The sequence below is a fragment of the Diuraphis noxia genome, unplaced genomic scaffold (assembly GCF_037042655.1).
Source record: "Diuraphis noxia isolate RWA-SAM2 unplaced genomic scaffold, SU_Dnox_SAM2 contig0001, whole genome shotgun sequence".
Lineage (NCBI taxonomy): Eukaryota > Metazoa > Arthropoda > Insecta > Hemiptera > Aphididae > Diuraphis > Diuraphis noxia.
Window position 1 is genome coordinate 28,229,286 of NW_028301711.1, and position 21,506 is coordinate 28,250,791.

General features: G+C 26.8%; 1 protein-coding gene across 1 annotated transcript; it reads right to left on the reverse strand.

Moving 5' to 3' along the window:
- Positions 1-19,364: 19,364 nt before the first annotated feature.
- Positions 19,365-21,131, reverse strand: LOC107166165 (zinc finger MYM-type protein 1-like). Its single transcript, XM_015514721.2, has one exon. It carries the CDS (start codon positions 21,129-21,131, stop codon positions 19,365-19,367), a length of 1,767 nt encoding a protein of 588 aa, XP_015370207.2.
- Positions 21,132-21,506: the final 375 nt, after the last annotated feature.

Here is a 21,506-nt window from a genome sequence, read left to right on the forward strand (position 1 = left end):
AATCCCGATTATGTGTAAATAATTATATTAAATTATATTTTTATAAAAATTATATTTGTAATCTAAAACCATGAATTTCATATCGGACACTTTTATCTTATCTTTACTGATAATAATTGAACTGTGCTAGTATGCCATTATGGTTAGTTAAATCCCAATAAAAACACTTCGTCGAACTCCGTGTAAAAAATTGCTAAGTAAAAAAAAAACTAGTCATCTATAAGACTTCAGCATTATAAAGATGTGATATCAATAAATCATGAATAAATGCTAAGTAAATTAAATTTTAAATTAATTGATTCTATCTCAATCATTTATTTACTTTGCTAGAATTTATTTTCTTTATAAATTAATAATTAAGACTTTTTTATAAAACAAAATTTAGTAACATTTGTCATTGAAATTTGTTAAATAGTCCAGTTATGAACAGACATGTTTATTTGTCGATATAAATAAATTCTAGCAAAGTGTAAATAAATGATTGAGATAGAATCAATTAATTTAAAATTTAATTTACTTAGCATTTATTCATGATATCACATCTTTATAATGCTGAAGTCTTACTAGTTCTTTTTACTTAGCAATTTTTTACACGGAGTTCAACGAAGCGTTTTTGTTGGGATATCAGTAGTTTTTTATAACATATTTTTTTGTACTCGCATGTAATATGTATTTTTTTATGTTTTTATTAATTTATTTTATTATTATGTTTGTTTATTTAATATACTCTATTTTTTTTTTTAAAAACATACTCAATTTTTTTTCCATTATTATATAATATGTACATTTTTACCCCCTCGAGACCATCGTTCAAAATGTATTGCAGTGTCATTACATCGTAGCCATTTATTTATTATCTCTATTAAACATTCATCCATACACATTGTATTTGTCGTTTTTATTTCTAAATAATATTTCCTTTTTCGTAATTTCTGTTTATATGTTTTAGAAATAAAGAATCACAAATTATAATATAAATAAATAATATAGTAGTATATAGTACGGCCTACTACAACTACAACAAACGAGACAACAAATAAACCGTGGTTTTTCTACCGGCGCGGCGACGGCTATATGCATCTACATCGAACGTGGCGAGAAACATGAATGTCGATAACAGAAATTACGAATACGATAAGCGGAGACGCAGGCAACGGCGGGATCGCGGGAACCGCAAGTCGCAACCGCTGCCCAGTGCACCCACCGCAATGTAAACGTACCTATACGGAATAGAGTAATGCGGTCTCGTACGCTGCTGCGTGAAACGTTTTAATTAAAAACGGTCGAGCACAATATCTTTTTGCTTCGAAAATACTTGACTTTTTTGCTAATATATTCGGCATTATTCAACCAATTTTTTCAAAAATGACAAAGGTATAATCTACAAATCATGCCCGAACAAACAGGCAAATCCGTTTATTCATTAGGTCTGTAGTCCTGGCTAAAGAAAACGGGCAAATGTACACACATTCAATGGGCAAACTCTGGCTCGAGTAATGTACTACGGTAGTGACCATTTCGCTTTTTTTTTACTTAGCTTCGCGCCACTACCGTGACGCTGGATATAGAACATACAAAATACTAATATGATACACGTAATTTAATTTTGATGTGCCAATACTTATATTATGCTATTCCTGGTCATAACGCTAATGTTGAAAGGATATTTTCACTGATAATGGCCCAGTGGACAAAAGAACGTAACCGTCTTCAAATAGAAACTGTAGTATCATTCAATGCAAATTTAATTTCAAAATGACTTGTTCGGAATTTCATACGTATATACCTACTATGGGAAAGCCAGAGCTATTGAAACAGGTGAAAAAGTCAGAAAAATAAAATATTTCAATAATTTAAATTAAAATTCTTTTATAGGTAATTCAATATTATTATTATTTTATATATATATATATAATATATTCATGACACTGTTCTAAATTTTAATACAAAAAAAAAAGGTTGTTTAAATTATTTTTGTAAATGTCCCGGTCAGTACTTGAACTTTTATGGCAACCCTAACCTAAACTAACCATTTTTATACTAATACATTAATTATACAATCAAATTATGATAATTTTTTTTTATAATATTGAATATAACAAAATATTTTGGGAGATGGTATTTTACGCCACTTTTATTACTTGTAATTTGCGCCACGAATAGGTACATTTAAGTATGTATGTAATTTGCGGCAAAATATAACATGTATTTTGCGCCACATATACTAATTAATTTTGGTATTTTGTGCCACTAAAGAAAACAAAATGGAATATGTAATTTGCGCCACACTTTCAACTTTAATAGCAGTTTGAATTTACCAGCAGATAAATTTAGCGATATCGCCTAGGATAATATACAATAATATACGTTCTGATGCGTCCGACGCGTGTCACATATCGTCTCAATATCGTCGAATTATTTATAATTATGACTGAGTTTTATATGTTTTATAAATTAACGACAATTTAGATGTTTAATATGCATGGAGTTTGATTTTTTATATACATTTATTTATAATTACAAGCTTAATATGACTGATTTTTATAATATGTTTTATTACTTAACGATAATTTACATATTTAATATACATGGAGTTATTTATATTATTATAATATAAGTGGCGCAAATTACTATTTTAATAAGGTGGAAAAAAGCGCAAATTACAATTTTAGTAGGTACTCTAGGGCACAGATTATATAATTCCTTTTTATTTAATTTTATTTGGCGCAAATTACAAATTTAAAAAGTGGTGCAAATTACCAAAATACATTTTTAGATGTGGCGCAAATTACATATTGGTATATATATTTTTTTTTGGTTGATTTTGGCGCAAATTACATACGCCCAATATTTTTCATGGCACGCTCGAAAAAAAAAGATAAATTTTGCACGTAGTGTTCAAAAGGTTTGCCACCCTGTTATAGATAGTTAACAATTCTTAATAGGTACCTAGACAAAAATACAAATTTCGAATAATGACAGCAGCTTGCAACGCATGCCCAGCCGCGAGCCGTAATTACATCCCGTACCCCGGGAATAGGACGAGTTTCAGGGTTATTTTATTAGTTTTTTTTCAAAATAAAATAATTTGTTAGCGTTTATTCTGGAATGCTCGTCGGAGCACTTGTCGTGTCTACGAGATTATCGATTCGATAACGATCTGGTGTTTCCGTCGAATATTCTAGAATCAACGATTGTTATAAAAATATGACGACCGCGGATATATCGGATACTACTGATACTATAGTTAGTCTGGTTAGTCAGTCGCTCGAATGATATAGACACGACGAAAGTGCGTCCCGGGCGAGTTTTTTTCCGTAAGTTGAAAGCATACAAAATACAATAAAAATCATTCGTCAACTATTTTTATAATTATTGTTTTACTGAATTATATACCGCTTTATTTGTATGCCAACAAATTATTAACTATTTTTTAAGCTAGTATCAAAATATTATATTATTTAAATAAACTGAATAGGTTGTTGAGTAATATTATATTATATTTTATTGATTTGTTATTTATAGCCTTGTAGGTATGTATTGTAATATTGTATCTATAATATTTTAACTCGCAAGTGAATTTTTATTTCAATAATTAAAACCTATGAGGTCAGCGCTTAATTTACAAATAAAATATAACATATAAAAAATACACACACATTTTTTAAATGTAGTTGTTTTTTTCAATGGTTTCGTTTTAAAATTAAGAATTAGTATCTTTTTCGATAACAAACCAATAATAATATATTCAAACGATGTTTCAAATTTGTACACGATGGTTAAATAACACGCGAGAGCATAAAATATTATCATAATAAACACCAACAATCCTACGACAAGAATACTTATGGTAGGTAGGTAAAAGTATAACAAATGGGTAATAATTTAATTGTGTTCACCTTCGATAAAGTGCATAATATTATTTATAATTAAATATTATTATATTGTATGTAAAAAGCTAAAAAACAATAAGGTCTATAAAAATGTATATGCTTACTCCATAATGATAGAAGCCCCGCGGCTATTTGATACACACAACCGTAACAGATCATCCTTATAACTTCAACACTCGAATTCACTTCCGTTCCGAACTTGACGAAGAGTCAAAATGAAAGTTTTTATACGAAAGACGGTAACGATGACGAAAGAATATCGAGCCACAGAGCCGCACAATGCACAAATATAATGCATTTAATGTATTCAGCATTGTTGAGTGCCGATTGGTGGTGACATATTTGTATACTCCTCAAGGAGTTTCGAACCACCGATGTCCGCAAAGGACGTTGTAAATACATAAATCATGGATATCTGGCCGGTTACTGCCACAGCTGCTATATAAAAATACTAGATCATAGAGTAAAGAATATACTCTCTTCTGGTTATTCTGTGGTACCTACGTCATTTCATAATAATAGTCTAGTTTAATAATTAATATTTAACAATTTAATTCTACAGTAGTCGATAGAATACATATTATTAAATATGTCGCTATTTTTTATCAAAAACTCGTATTCATTTCAGAAATTTAATAATATTACATTCCAAACTTATAAATCTGACATTTTATAAAAGGTATTATACAAATTTGAAATTACTTAAATATTATAATATGTATAATTGTTTTCTAGATATTTGTGTGACAATAATGACAAACCGATTGTTGATTGCGAAAAAAATTATCAGAAAAATTCAAATAATGTAAGTTTAAAACTTAATTAAACCTTAATTTAATTTAATTTAATTTGCTATTTTTCTATTTTGCTATTTTATATTAAAGTGTTTTCAAAATAAATCTACGTCATCTTTTGAAGATTTAATAATATGAGATTTTGTCTGATATAATAATATTTCATTTCAGAATGGAAGCTGGTGGGAAAAGTATAACTTATTTATAAATAACGTAAACCTCACTTTTGGAACTGTCATTCTTATAATAACTTTATTGGATCGCTTCGATATTCCACCCATGAAAAAACCAATTATTAAAGGCAAGTGGTTTTTAAAAGATAACCTATCTATATATTATTATAATTCTTATTATATATATATTGATTAAATATCAGGCCGAATAAAAACTATCCTATCTTTTTAATTTCAAGTACTGTGACCAAAATTTGGACACAAAATTTTAATACATGGATAAATTGTTGTCTAATGTAACTAATTAAATGTATTTTTAGAACTAAAAGAAGCCCGAAAACTGAAGAATGATGATGACCACGAAAATAAAAATAAAAAATGTAAATCAGTATTTTTTGAATAAATAATTTTTTCAATTTTCGTTCCTCCGTAGTGTTATATGCCCACTAGGGTGTTCCTTAATTTTTGATTTTAAACTCAACCCCCTAAATTTGTGCGTACATGGTATATGTATAAAAATGAACTGCAAAAAATTTGAAACCAATCGGTTAAGGTTAACCCGTGCCGATTTGTAATTTAAGTTTGAACTCCTTAAATGCTTAAATTTTTCAATATTTACGAAAATTTTCCACATTTCCACAAATATCTCGTTAACCTTTAAAAATATCGACATTTTTTAAAGTATATATTTTGAAGGTAATTAAATTTCCTATAACTTTTATAGTATGGTATTTTTTAATGTCTCCAATGGTTCGTGAAATATATTGATTTGAACGTAAAAAAACACGATATCTTTGGAAATACGAGTAACATTAGTAACGATTTGTCTTTTTTCTTAAGGCTTTTACCATCTGACGCTTTACTTCTATAGTGTTATACTGGTTTAGAATCATCAAAGATAGATAATGCAGCAGTTTCTTCGGTTAAATACCACATGTGATTGCATAATTTTTGAATTGATACTCTAGATATTTTTCTATCAAATGCTTCATATAATTTCATATCTTTTATAAATTGTAAGTCTTGATTTGGGGACTTATTTTATTATCAACATCAATTTTTATCAATTATAAAGTATCGGAATGATGCAATGTCAAATAAAATATTTAATTTATTTTTAAAATCATTTCCTTTTAATATACATATACCTATAACTCACCAACTTTTTAGAATTTTTTTGGAGACTGCGTCATTCATTATATAATTTAATTAATTAATTAATGGAACTTTTTAACTGTTCGAATAGGAATTCTTGCTTTTTCCAAAATATACAACATTCACGCACAGCCAACGCTGCACTTTCCCTAGTAACAAGGTTAACAGTTCGCATATCTAAAGAATACTGAAAGCATTTGACCGTTTGATGGAAGCTTGGAACCATGAATTTGTGTCTCTTCAAATCCGATTGAAAATATTTGATAATCACTTCTCAGTTTTTTTGACATTTTTTTAATTTAAAATAATAAAAAACGCCATCAATTTTAAATTATACGAGTACAACGACAAATGACGATAAATGTTAGATCTTCACTAAACAGATCAAACATTAATTATAAGTAACAATTGTATCAAAATAAAAACCAGATATATCCGGTTATTAAGACCTATTATCAAAATAATTTAGTATTTAATACGAATAGGTACTTACTATTTAATCTATTGATATTTAATTTTCATAAACGGAAATATAATGAAATAATTAAGTGAAAGAGATTAAATTAATGTATTATTAATGTGAACATTAAATTTTTATTGTGATTATTATGTTGCCAGTGATAATATAAAGGCAAATATATCGAATTAGTTGATGGAAAATTTCATACGGGAATTTTGTAAAATTATTTTAGCCTGCACTATAATTAATAAGTATGAAAAAATACCTTAATAAAATTGTGTTTTCTTACAGTCAAGTCAATATACTTCACGAACCATTGGAGATATTAAAAAATATCATATTATAAAAGTTATAGGAAATTTAATTTACTTCAAAATATATACTATAAAAAATGTCTATATTTCTAAAGGTTAACGAAATATTTATGGAAATGTGGAAAATTTTCGTAAATATTGAAAAATTTAAGGAGTTCAAACTTAAATTACAAATCTCTACGGGTTAACCTTAACCGATCGGTTTCAAATTTTTTGCAGTTAATTTTTATACATAATATACACACACATTTAGGGGGTGAGACCAGAAATATTAGAATAATTTTTTTTCATCATATACAAGGTGATTCATGAGGCGTAAAACACTCATTATTTATAAAAACTATTTACATTTTTCAAATTTTTTTTTTTTCAAAATTTTAGATCTATATTATGTTATTTAGGTATATTGGTATATAAAAATGGTTGGTAAGTGATGGTTGATTATAAACATTTTTTTTTTAGAATTTGAACATAACACAATTAATTTTATACCTATACATAATCGTGATAATTGCTTGCTATGTAAACTGCTTCATTCGCTTAATTTGCATTTGCCAACATATTCTAATTTATGTGCTACTATTGAATATGTTCTAACATTATCCATAAGCCAAGTGAATTGCGAACGGGTTTTCAGTAAGTTGAAAATAATAAAAAATCGTCTGAGAGCATCAATTTCGAATGATAATTTAGAGGCTTTTATTCTTATGTCAGTTGAAAAAGAAATATTAAATCAAATATCATTGGAACATATTATAGAATATTTAAAATCTTCATCCTAAATTATTATCTTAAGACCTTATAAGTATACTTAAAATGATTATTATCTCTTTTTTATTATTACTAACTAAATATACAATAAACTATACAATAAATAATTATTAGTATATTTTCAATTTTGTGTTATAAATTAGTATTATTTATAATTATGTTTTAAATATTTTCAATAATTTTTTAATATTTAATGTAGGTACGTTTAATATTTGTTATAAACCTTTAAAAAAAGATATTTTTAATTATTATTTCGAAATAAAATAAATTAATTCACAAAAAATAATACTGTATTTTTATTAAACTCCACTAATTCTTTGTGTATTATTTTAAAGCGTATACTTTATAGTACAAAGTAAATTTATTTTGTATAGTAATCATGGGACATGGATTATGAATAACATCACATAACTAATCATGGTTGTTGAATATATTAATAAAGGTCACAAGAAAGTGCCTCCCTTTAACTTTTTTAAATCCTACCAAATATCAATTTTGTGAAACAAATACATTTAAAAATTCCCGAAATAATACATCGTGGGCCGCCTGCTTTCCTAGAATAGTAGGCCGGTACCCTCCCAGTCCGGACCTGATTATGATACAGGAAGTCAGGAACTAAAACATATGGAAATTGTAAAGAATTAACGAAGTGTATAGAATGCTAATGAAACGTATATATAAAAGATAATATAATTAGGTATCCAAAATTAAGAATTTCATTATCATTTTTTACAGTTCAAATATTACATATTAGTAATATGTAAATATTTTATTCAAGAATAAATAAAATATAAATTATAAATATTATAATAATTTATTTGTATACAATATCTTATGAGCAAAAACGAATAAAAATAATCATATAACATAAAATATTTTTTTTTTTTTTTATGTAAGCTCAGTTTGAGTGTCTAGTTAACAGTGATAACCCATAAAAATCTATTCTGGAGTGATTTGAGAGTAATTCGCTTGTGTACTAGTAGCCAGCAGGTAACAGTGAACAGTATTTAATATTTACAACTAACTATTATTTTCTTAAATAAATCAAAAAGTATAATAACAGCATATATAATGAGTTAGGTAGTTGTTAGTTGTTTATTTAACCATATTTCATGAATGTTAATTTATGAGTACATATTATGAGCTTAATTAATGTCCATGTTATTTTATTTTTGATACTGCTGTTATCATAAGATGCTGTCTACGAAAACTATGGTAAAATAAAATAATAGCTTATCTTTAATTAAATATATCATTCTTAATAATAACTAATAAGTAATAATAATTAAAATTAATTTTATAAATGTTTGTATTTAGACAAGTAGTTGTTTTATTTGTTAATTTAATAATATTTAATACTATACAATATACATTTATTATTAATTTGATTATTATTTATTAATACTTAGTTGGTAATAACAAAGTAAAATTTAAACGTTTTACCATCACTTTGGAAAACTTTTAGGTAAAAAATAAAATAAGTATATACAAATAATTTGTTGGATTTCATAATTTATAAGTACCTACAGCAAAATACATTTTTTTGAGATATAAAGACCTACATTATAATATTATTATGTTATTTGTAAATATTTAACTTGAGGTGTAAATGGTGTAATTATAAGTTTTATAAGAAAAAAAAAAGTAACTTATTTTTAACTAAGTTAAGTTACTTTTTTTTCCAACTAACTTGTAACTTTAACGAGTTAAATAAAAAAGGAAAGTAACTTTTAACTTTAAACTTAACTTACATTTTTCCAAATTAACTTAACTTAACGAGCTAAAAAAAATAGTTAACTTGCCCAGCCTTGCATATTACTGATATATGGTTTTATATTTGTTATTTGTGGAATATTACTGGAATATTATCGACAGGTAGTTTTTGTTACCTATAATAATAGGTACCACACGTCAATATACACACAATATAAAATAAATTTAATATATCGCATCTTATTAACGATGGCCCTGCACACCGACTTCAATTTACCAACTATTAAGAACTACATTAAGGACCTATCGGCAAGATTCTTCTGTCATCTACGCAAAGCAAGCGGTCCACAGCATTACAGGTTAAATGTCAGCCCCATCAATCGAAGACTAAAACGTGGTCGTCCCCATGATGTCCTAAAGTAGCTTATCTTCAACCTAGTTAATTATTACATTATATTATGTTAATACCTTTTTTATAAATAGCCAAAAAAAAAAAATTGTACTTTATATAACTAAGTTTAGATGATTTTGTCAGGAAAACTTTATAATTAATAATAATAAAAAAAAAAAAAATAACCATGGACATAGAGTGTATGTGTATTATATTAATAATTCGTGAACAGTACACACGTAATACGATTTCATGAAAATTTCCTTCAATGTTTTCCTGGCTCCAGCGGGCTTGTCGTTCACTAGTTCGGTGGCAACGTGATCAAGGTGATTGCACACAAGCACACAGCAGACACTGAATGGAAAACCCTCGTGACCCGACTGTATTTCGAATAGTGATGTTATAAAATGTATAGTTGCATGTATATTATAGTATATAATATTATTATCTTTTATTTTCTCGGCAGCTCAGCGTGGTTCAAATGCATCGCCAAGTTGTAAATAATTATAATAATAACAGTAATTAATGTTATGAATCATAACTTATGATTTTGTGTTTTAATATAAATCCAAAATTGAGATAATATTTATTTTTTTAATGTTGACAACAGTTATTACCGACATTTATCGAATAATTCTAAAAAAACTCCCTAATTTGCAATAAAATATAAAATATGAATTTAAAATTGTAAAATTATTAATCAAAAAAATTTTTAGCAATAAATTATTACTAGACACTAGTACACTTTTTTTATAACTCACCCCGTACTTTTTTCACCCACTCGATTTAGAATTCTGTTATACATCTGGACTGAAACCACCCGTGTATTTGAGCTAAGTAAGCACAATATTTTATTGTAAAAATAATTAATCATAACAATATTTATATCAGTATGAGATCAAACATAACTTCTTCAAGAGTAAACTCTTGGATGTAATTTTCAAATACGTGTATCCAACCCGCCTAATATGTTCTTTATTTGAATCTTTTTTTCCACTCACTATGATTTGTTTTTTAGTTTGTTGGTACTTTTCACTATTCAGAAATAATAATAATACATAAATGGTTATTGTAATTCATGTTAGAATAATTAAGTATAAGTTATTTTCTTTGGTTTCGTTTAATACCCATAGACAAAACAATAACTCCTTGTTATCGGTTAGGTTAGCATAAATTAGGACAAGGTATACTTGAATAAAAACATTTGATATTAAATTTAATTTTCTAGCAAGGCCACCCATTTATCAAAACCTAGTGGGTGACAGTCATAAAATAAATAACTAGAAGACTAAGAATTAATCAAATTCATGTTATTAAAAGGACGCTACACCCGCATATTATGTTGTCTCCGTCTTACAAGTGCGTAACATAGCAAATTTTATGCTCAGCAGATCACGTTTAGCTCCGTTAATTTAAAATTTAGAGTAAATTGACTTCTTACAAAAATTAAAGGTAACATTATTATCGAGGGCATGACGTAGGCTTTTTATTATATTTTAATTTTAAAGTGAGTTATGTGTATTTAAAAATTTTAAATTGTTTGTATATCTTAAAATACACATAACTCACTTTAAAATTAAAATATAATAAAAAGCCTACGTCATGCCCTCGATAATAATGTTACCTTTAATTTTTGTAAGAGGTCAATTTACTCTAAATTTTAAATTAACGGAGCTAAACGTGATCTGCTGAGCATAAAATTCGCTATGTTACGCACTTGTAAGACGGAGACAACGTATGCGGGTGTATATCCTCTTAAATAATGAAACATATATACATTTTATATGTAAACAAAAATAAGATTTTAAAGTATAAACTTTAAATTGCGTTTTTCAAACCAAACTTTTCAACAGCTTTTACAATTACAACATTTTTTTAGGGGTGATATGTCACCCCCTTGCAACCCCTGATGGGCTCCCTTGTTTTCTAATAGAAATTATACTATAATGCTATATTTGATACTATAATGTATGTATAAAAATGATTCGTTGTACATTTTAATATGTATAATTAGACTTACTGAAGATTCCCATTTCAGTCCATCAAATATTTGGCTCCTAAACAAATAAAATATTTGGTAAGTGGGTAACACTTTGTTGTATATTATACTATTAAAGGTATCTAGAAAGTCATTATAAATGGATGTGTTAAATTTGAATTCAATTATAAAAAATCATTATATATGAACAACGATTTTGAGCGTAGACGGTCTGTGAGTCTAAAATACTATTAAACAGGTATATGTTATGGTATTATATGATTCAAACAATTCATTTTAATGTATTATTGTAGCAGGTTAAATTCATTTTTGTTGAAAATAAACCTGCTTTAAAAGTAAGGTACCTACCAACGAATAATATTTTAAATTAGGTACAAAACAATAATCAAAATCGTTTAATCTTTAAATACTTAATTTAGCTTAAAGTTTAACATAAAATAACCAGGTAGGTATTCATAAAAACTATGTATATATATTTTCAGATTTTTTAGTTACAGAATGAACTACTTGTCAGGAATTCGGTTATAAATATTCAAACCCCAGCCATAAAATTTGAAAGTTTTATAAATTTAGAACTAAAAAATAATTTGTATATATTCAATAAAACGTAAACTTTAAATGTCAATAAATTTTTTTAAATTTTTAATGTTTTTGAGTTAGGTCGACATTTAAATTGCTAAAATTATGTCAATAATATAATATTGGTAACATGCATTTGATATACACGTAATATTTAATATATTGTTCTAATATAAATTTAATTATTTTATCACCTAACTATAAACAAAGAGGGGATACTAAGGAAACCTAATCTCATCACTCTGTAATAAAGTACGAATTGAGTGTATAAGTGTTTTTTTCATGCGGCATTGAATAGGTCACTATAATAGAATGTTAAATGGGTTATAGAAATGGTAATGAAATGTTAAATCATTGCACACGAAAATTGATTTTGGCAGAAATGGTCTTTCAGCCGATTATCATGTAAATATTTAATACATTGCTATTCATTATTATAGTAATTTATTTTGCTATTAATACTCTAATATATGATATAAACTATAAATAAAATGAAATAATATAATTTTTTTTTAAATTTATTACGTATATAAAATATAATAATATCAATAAAAATGTAAATCTCCATGAAAAGAATTTTTGGATAACAGTAACATAACTAAAATCGTTATTATTCGATTTAGAGTTTCATTCATAACTAAAAAAATATTTTAAAATTTATAATTCCATAATATTAGCTCTTTATTAACAACCTTGAATTTAATTTTGAGGTCTTAATTATAAATATTGAGTAGGTTCTTACGAATTCTTAACTAAAATTTGTAATATTGGCTAATTTCGTCAACATATTAATATAATATTTCAAATAAAAATTTAAAAAAATTTGAGTATATGTTTATTTTATATTATTATCAAATAATGATAATAATAAAAAGTATTGAGGAACTTTAAATTATATTATTAAACTATTTAACATAGCCAAAAATGTTTCATAAATATTTATAGAAAAAAAAGCGGGTAAGTCGTGGATGTCGCTCTGCTGTACAGTAGGTTACTGTAATGGATGGGATTAAATTTGAATCAGGGCCTTGCACCCGATTTAACTCGAACCCCTAACACCCCTAAACACCTTTAAAAAATCAAACACCCGAAACCCGTATAACCTGAATGATTCTGTTTTCAAAACACCCGTATTAACCAAAAACCAAATAAATATTTGGGTTAACCCGAAATCCCGAATAATTTTTTTTTCATTCTTCATGCGACATATAATTTCGTATGTATTTCTTGTGGTGAATTCGATTTTGTAGAGTTAAATAATCAATAATAATAATATCAGGAACAATCTTACAAACAATCATAGGTAATTTCTTGAAAATAAAATCTATTAAAATGTTTAATAATTTAATTGATTCTGATTAAAATATTAAGTATTTAATTATTTTTTATACCTATTATATGATATAATTTATTACTTTATTAGTAAAATAACTCCAAATATAGCCAATAGCAATATAAAAGACGTCTCAACAAAACTGAAAGTATTGACAGCCGTGACCAAAATACCAAACACTAATAACTAATAATAACATGTGTTATTTCATTATTTGCGACGAACTTCCAAAGCGGAATTACCTATGTCCTATAATATCTAATTTAGTAGCTCGAATATCGTAATACGCGGCTATATTTATTATTTACAAGTTTTTCGGTAATCACGAAATCATAATTTATATTTTATTTTATTTGTCAATGGCTCAGCAGTCAGCGCCCCTATGGCCATATATTTTAAACATTTTAATATTTTATTATTTATTATATCCGTCGGCTTGGCATGTGGTAAATTGTACATTTGTAATTTGTATCACATTCGGTCTACGAGTCTACGACTATTTAAATAGCCATTGAGCTCCAGCTCTGGTTAGTAATTAATGTAGGTATTTGTTAGGTTATTTGAGTTAACACTTAATATCAATGTTTAAAATAGAAAACAGATAAGTATTTGGAAACTTATATAATGTTTGTTAAGATGTTAAGAACTTAAGGTACATATAGATATAAAAAAATGAATTTCGTGGACTCTAATGCCTATAATAAAACGAATAGGTAGTTAAATAATTAGTTTCCCATTGTCTTATTTCTTATAATTCATAGAAAAAGGTAACTACTGTACATTAATTAACCTATAGTTTAGTTAAAAACAAACGTTGTGAATTTGGATAAAACATTTATATTTTATTATAAATAACATAAACATGAACACTTTCTGTTTTTTTTTTTTTTTTTTTTTTTTGGGGGGGGGGGTCATCAAAAGTTCTGTTTTATCCAGATTTCTCAGCACCGATATTAACCAATATTAACCCGAATAATAACGGTTGTGAAAACCCAAATGCTTATTTAAATTTTTCATTCGGGTGTTTGAACACCCAAATACATCCAGCACCCGAAACCCGAAACCCGAATAAATGATTCGGGTGCAAGGCCCTGATTTGAATGCAATGATAGGTATCATTGTATACGAAAAACGATTCTGAACGGAGATGATTTGTCAGTCTAGGATATTATATAATATTTAAATATTGTCATATATTCTATTTTGAAACGAATAATTGATTTTTCAATTAAGAGGCATTTTGCATATGGCATGGTTAATCAATTAGTGTAGTTATCATAATTCATAATACCTTATATTATCATAGATATACATATACCTGGTTTGAGGATAAATCGTTATCATTACGTGATTTCATAAAAATTTAAAACTCAAACGCTCAAAACATTTTTCCTATAATGACGCTTCAAATTTTCTCTATAGCTATTTGAAGCAAAACTTATGGAAAACTTAGTGTTGAATTTTATAACCTTAGATAAAAATACAAACAATATTATGAATTTTGAACTACAAAATAATTTGCAAATATTCATGGTTTTGACGAATTTCTGTCAATATTTGAAATTCAAATGATAATAAAAATTTAATTTGAATTTCCGGTGGACATTTTTTTGTGATAAAGATTGACAAATGGGTAAGGAATCTTGTATTAAATTTTCAAATTTTAGATTTAAAAAGAAAATTTTGTATGAATTTCTAGCTTATAATAATTTGCGAATTTTCGTGATTTTTACGTATGTTGTCAAAATTTAAATTTAAATGCTTGTAAAAAAAAAAATGTGACTATGTATTTCTTTTATTTTTCAACTGCTATTGTAAAAATGATCAAATCCAATCATGGTAAATTTAGTGAAGAGGAGGCTGTATACATAGTATACCCTCTTCCTACTATTTGTTTTTGTTTTTTTTTATAGTCAACACTAAAAAATAACCTATTGGTCACACCTGTATATAACTAATACGAAAAAAAAATTAATTTGGATACAGGATCAGATAAACATCATTTCATTCTCGTATTCCAGTCTCAATTCCAGTGCTACAATATTATTTTATATACTGCAAGGTCTTGAGGTTGAAAATGAATACTAATATATTCTATTTATAACATATTTTTTTTTTAATTTACACGTTACTCACACATTTGTCTACTTAAATGTAAAGTTATTATCTACTTTGTAGTCTCACCAAAGACTCCAAACGATGTGAATTTAAAATGTATTTTGGTCAATATTTATTAATTTGATTTTTAACTATATGCCGAGATGAAATTAAAAAAAAAAGTATACATTAATGTATATTAGGTTTTCTACTAAAATTAAAATACATTATCCTTGAGATAAAAAAAAAGTATATATGATTACCATAATTTAAATCTACGTATAAAATATCGGATTATAATTTTGTATAATAATAGTTGTTTGATAATGACATTGTTTTAACATTGTCAAAGTGATTGTAATTTATTATTGAATAATTAAAAATTAAAAAGTTGTTTAATTTTAAAAATTTTAAATAATGTGTATTGAAGCGTGTTTCACGTTTATTTGAGTAGTATTAAAAGCATGTTTAAAATTATATAGGTACTTAAATATTGTTGTCAAGAAAAAAAATTAAATATGTGCTTCAAAATGTTTAAATTTATAATATTTAAAAGATTGTTAAAGGAAAATAAAGCCAGTTGAATAATAATTATCAATAAACAACACTGACTTATTTATTAAAAATGAATTTCGGTTAGTTGTAAAACGAGTGTATACCTGTGTATATATTCTTCAAGACACACACCTGTCGGGTTCATAGTACCTATTACTTTATTTTTCCGACGTGCAAATGAAAAATATAAAACTATGACAACGATTGTTGTACATTTTTTATGTAGGTGTGTGTGCGCTATAATTTGATTCGTAAAAATTAATTTTGAATATGGATTTTTATATGAATTTTTTATTGCCTATACCAATTTTATATTTGATTGATTGGTCACCACATGCATCATCGCTGCGTGTTTTTACTAAACTGCCTTATGTATGGGTGTAAGGTGGTTTGTAATGACTAATGACTAATGGCAGCAGATCAGCGTCGCACCACGACAACGACAATCCACTCTCTGCTACTCTATATGCCTGCAAGTCGTCCCTGGCAACGTTTGAATCGATAAACGAAGATGACGGCAATAGCGGCAGAAACCCGAATCGTAATTTTTATTCTCGGCTGATGAATTCTATTTATACATTTAACGTACATATAACGTGCTAGGTACATAGATTGTAATACCCTAAAAAATATCTAAAATTGGTCTTTACATGCCTATAAAATTCGAGTGTATAGCTCATCAATACAAAATAGGCATTGCAATAGATCTTGGATGTGTAAAATTTTAAGTTTCGTTGCATCAAATTAGTTTTAGGTATTGCAAAAACTTCTTTTAATAGTAAATAATATAAGTATATCAAAAAATAAAACATATAATATTATACCTAATAGAATATGATTTTGAATCATGTCTGAGTGGATTTACTCTGGAATAATTTTTCACTACTGGAATTCTGAAAATGTTAGAACTATATGTTTTTTTTCTTTGTAGAGCAGAATTATAGATATTTTACATGCATATGCAATCTATACTATTAATTAATGAGTTAAAGAAAAAATTTACATAGATAGCTCGATTTGATTTGTGATCATTAATACATCTATGGCTTAAATTTAACATCAGTATAATTTAAAATGGCCATGGTCAGATATTCAATAGTATATACTCAACACGAAGTTTTATTAGTTCTAAAGTGAAAACCATAGTATCACAATGCGTAAACACACGCAAAATATGTGGTTTTTTATAAGGTTTATTTTCACAGTAATACATAATGCATCAAACAAAACATGTGTTCAAGCTAGTGCGTTATACTGCAGGATGTAACTTATGTCGTGATACGTGGGGTTTATGAATGATTATGGATCGATAACATGGAATTTAAAAAAAAAAAGAATAAAGACATGTTTCGGACATTATGGGCTATTCTATGGCCCCAGTTAGTTTTATAAGTTTAAATTATGTTAAGTTTAATGTATTTATATTTTATAAAGTTGGATGTGATATTTATTTAAGATTTTGTTACTATTAGCTAGGAATTGCAAAAAAAAAAAAAAACTAAAACAGGGTTGTTATTTTTTTTTTATTTTATTAAAAAAGGTTAATAATGTATTATTTTAATTTGTATCTAATACTTTGATATTTGATAAGTACTTATGTCTACACTGTTGAAATATTGTTCAAATAAAATATGTTAACATTTTTAATATTATTTTTATTTTTATTATCTAAAAATATACGGAAAACTTATATCATTTTAAAAACGATTAATTTGTTGTAAGAGGTAAGGCTGTAAGGGAGGTTTCATTGTATTTGTGATAGACAATTTTTTAGTCCCGTATTTTGAATTTTGAAATCTGGCAACCATAGTGGTGTCGAAGTTTGATACAGGTGGGATTGCTGTATAATCAACCGATAAATCAAGACGTTATTTTCAGCAAACTGTCTTGGACACTAGGTCTGGTAGACCACTGTTGATTTCTTGTGTTGTCTTGTGTTGAAGGGTTTACTGAATGAAATTCGATGAATGACATGGACTCAGTGGTATCGACAACAAACCAATTAGTTATTCCAACGTCGATGTTTCTTCATCAAGTGGTTGTTGTAGTCAGTTGAAGTGAAAAGTTCTATCAAAACATCCTAGAAAACCAGTGTACAGGGTATATCTTAAGTCGTTGCATGCGGGTTTTGTTTAATGATTATGGATCGATAACATGGAATTAAAAAAAAAAAAGAATAAAGACGTGTTTCTTTATTTCAAACGAAAATTTTAAAAATTTTCAAGCAAGCAGTTGTACCAACATCAAAAGCAACTTTTTTCAACTAATAACTACTATATTTTTTATATACTATGGATTCTTATAGTGCTTTTAGAAAAAAAATGTTATATGCAAATCATACATTGTGGTTCACTGGTTTATTTTCTACACTGAACTAAACTATAGTACCTAAATTGATTAATTGATTTAGATTAAATTAATTGTATTTATAGAGCTAAATACATATTTTTAACTATCTTTTAATGCAATCCTAGACCTTTTTATAAATGCAAATTGAAAATTTTATCAGACACACAAAATCTCGAAATCCATCATCTAGTGAACTAATAACTAAATAAAAATATTTTTGGTAATTTTTTTTTGGTTTATACAAAAAATAAAAAATAAATATTTTATATGACTATAAATATTAAATTAAATATTAAAATTGCATACCATTTACTTTTGGCAGTAAAATAAACGGTTTGGAGTTCCTGACAAATATTTTGAAAATTGGCATAATATGTTAATTTACGGCACTCATACACAGTGCCGGATCTAAGACATTTGGCGCCCGGGGCTAATAAAAATGTAGCACCCTTACATAGTATTAGCTACAGGGGTCAGGGTTTGGGGATTGTCAACACAATTAAAAAAATTTTTAAATAGGTACAAATCAAAAATATATTTTTATATAACAAATATTTTTTATTTAAATCGTTGTCTTAACATATATTATAATATTATAGATCATAGTCAAAATTATAGTTAAAAACCATTAAAAAATATAAAATTAAAAACATAAATAAAAAATCTCTTGATTATTTTAATTAAGTACAAAAATTATAATCTGAAAATTTAAAAATTAACTTTTCTAGCTTTTTAGCAGCGAAATCATTAATTATGTCTTCATAATTGATTTGTCTTGCAATTTTATTTTATTTGGATAAAATAGATAAGTTATTAAGTCTTGATTGCTCCGTAGTAGATCTTAAATATGTTTTTATTAATTTCAATTTGCTAAAGCTTCGTTCACACGAAGCTGAAGTAACTGGCATTGTAAGATATATTTGGTAAGCAACGGATATATTTGGATATGCATCTTGAAGTTTATTTTTATAAATAAAATTCAACATTTCAAAAAATGTTGCACTTTTTAAATCGTCATCTATGTTGTAAACATGGTCTTTAAAGCTCTCTAGTTCTGAAATGAATTCAATTTTGTTGAGGTCGTTTTCATATTTATTGCATAAATCGACTCCCGCTCTTTTCAAGTTTTCCATAGGCCAAGAATAAATTATTGTTGGATCTAAAAATGAAAAATCTTGAGCAATATTTTCCATTGATTTAAATCTTTGACGTGGTCCTATTAAGATATTGTCAATAACATTTTTAATCATTATTAAAAATTTATTTTCTTCACTTATGTTACAAAACTCATCTTTTGCAATTTCTCCGGGTAAAAGTTTCTTTTTTCGTAATCTGACTTTTGGAAATTCCGTTTCTATGCCTAATACTTCAGCTTTATTCTTTGAATCCAATAAAGCCTCATTTAAACCTTGCTCTCGAAAGTTTTCTAATATTTTAAGGAGACTTTGCAGATGTTTGACAGCGACATCAATTGTTAATTTTGGTTTTTGTAAAATTATATTAATCCTGTCAATTGCACTGAGAATTTTTTCCCAAACCGTAAGCATACAAATAAAAGAAAAACTTTTAAGTGATCTTATCAAATTATCTGCATCAAATTTTGTTTCTTCTGATAATTTTTCTTGTTTTAGAACGTCAAAGCTTTTAAAAACCATATCCAGTTGAGTATTTAATGATTTTATTGCACGATGTTTAGCTGACCACCTTGTTGTACTATACCCTTTCAATGACAATTTTAAATTATTCATTAGAATATCCCATCTTTGCGTTGAACTTGAAAAGAAATTAAATAATTTCTGTACGATGCCGAAAAATGTTTCTACTTTAGGTATACTTTTTGCACAATTAACACCAATTAAATTTAAGGAGTGAGCTGAGCACGGGATGAATCTTGCAAGTTTATTCATTTCAATAATTCGTGCTTGGACTCCTTTAATTTTTCCACTCATATTTGACCCGTTATCAAACGATTGTCCTCTACAGTCAGATATTCTAAGATTATCTTTTGTCAAACAATCTAATATATCTTCTGTTAATGATTCACCAGTTTTGTTGTACACACGCACAAACTTTAAAAAACTTTCTATGATTTCGCATTCATTCTGGTTGTTTTGTATAACATAGCGAATAACTTGGGTCATTTGTTCTTGGTGTGCAATGTCTGGTGTACAATCGAATAGTATAGAATAATATTTCGCCTCTATTATTTTTGAAAGAATTTCATCTTTAACTCTTTTTGCCATAATCTCTAGAAACTCGTCTTGAATACCATGAGAAAAATAAGAAAGACCACCTTTTTTATGTCTTTCAATATGTTTTGATAATGGTTCATGATAATGTGACACTAGATTAACTAAATTTAAAAACTTTCCATTTCGGTTTGATGTTCCCACATTAGAAATAATTTCATTAGATCCTCGAAATGCACTTCCGTCCATTGCTAGATGCATTATAATGTCTATAATTGCCAATAAAACGGATTTCCAGTGACCTTCTTCTTTTCTTATAGAATTTTGCAATTCTGTATCTATACCCTCGCAGTGATTCAATGCCATTTCCAATGAAGTCCAAGAACACACATTTTTTTTTATGTATTGGTGAATTTTCATGTAATGGAATTTTTGATGAGCCATACAATATTTTTGTCTTCAGCGTTTTAATGTTGTAGTTGAGAATATTATAGACCATTGTTTTTAAATGTTCCCAAAGAGAAAAATGAATTGGTGTTTAAGTCTGGTGATATTACCCACTGTGCAAAAATCAGTTCAGGGGAATCGCATAGAATGCATTTTGTGATGTGCGATGTTGAAAATGTTGACACTGAGAAGTCAATAAGATATCTCTAGGTATGCTAACGCCCGGTTGAGTAACTTTAATTTTTGAACTCTCTGGGATTTCAAGTTGTGAGATCTCATACAGGTTTGTATTTG

Bases quoted from the DNA above. Each gene is read 5' to 3' on its own strand.
- LOC107166165 (XM_015514721.2), bottom strand. From the start codon at position 21,131: ATGGCATTGAATCACTGCGAGGGTATAGATACAGAATTGCAAAATTCT.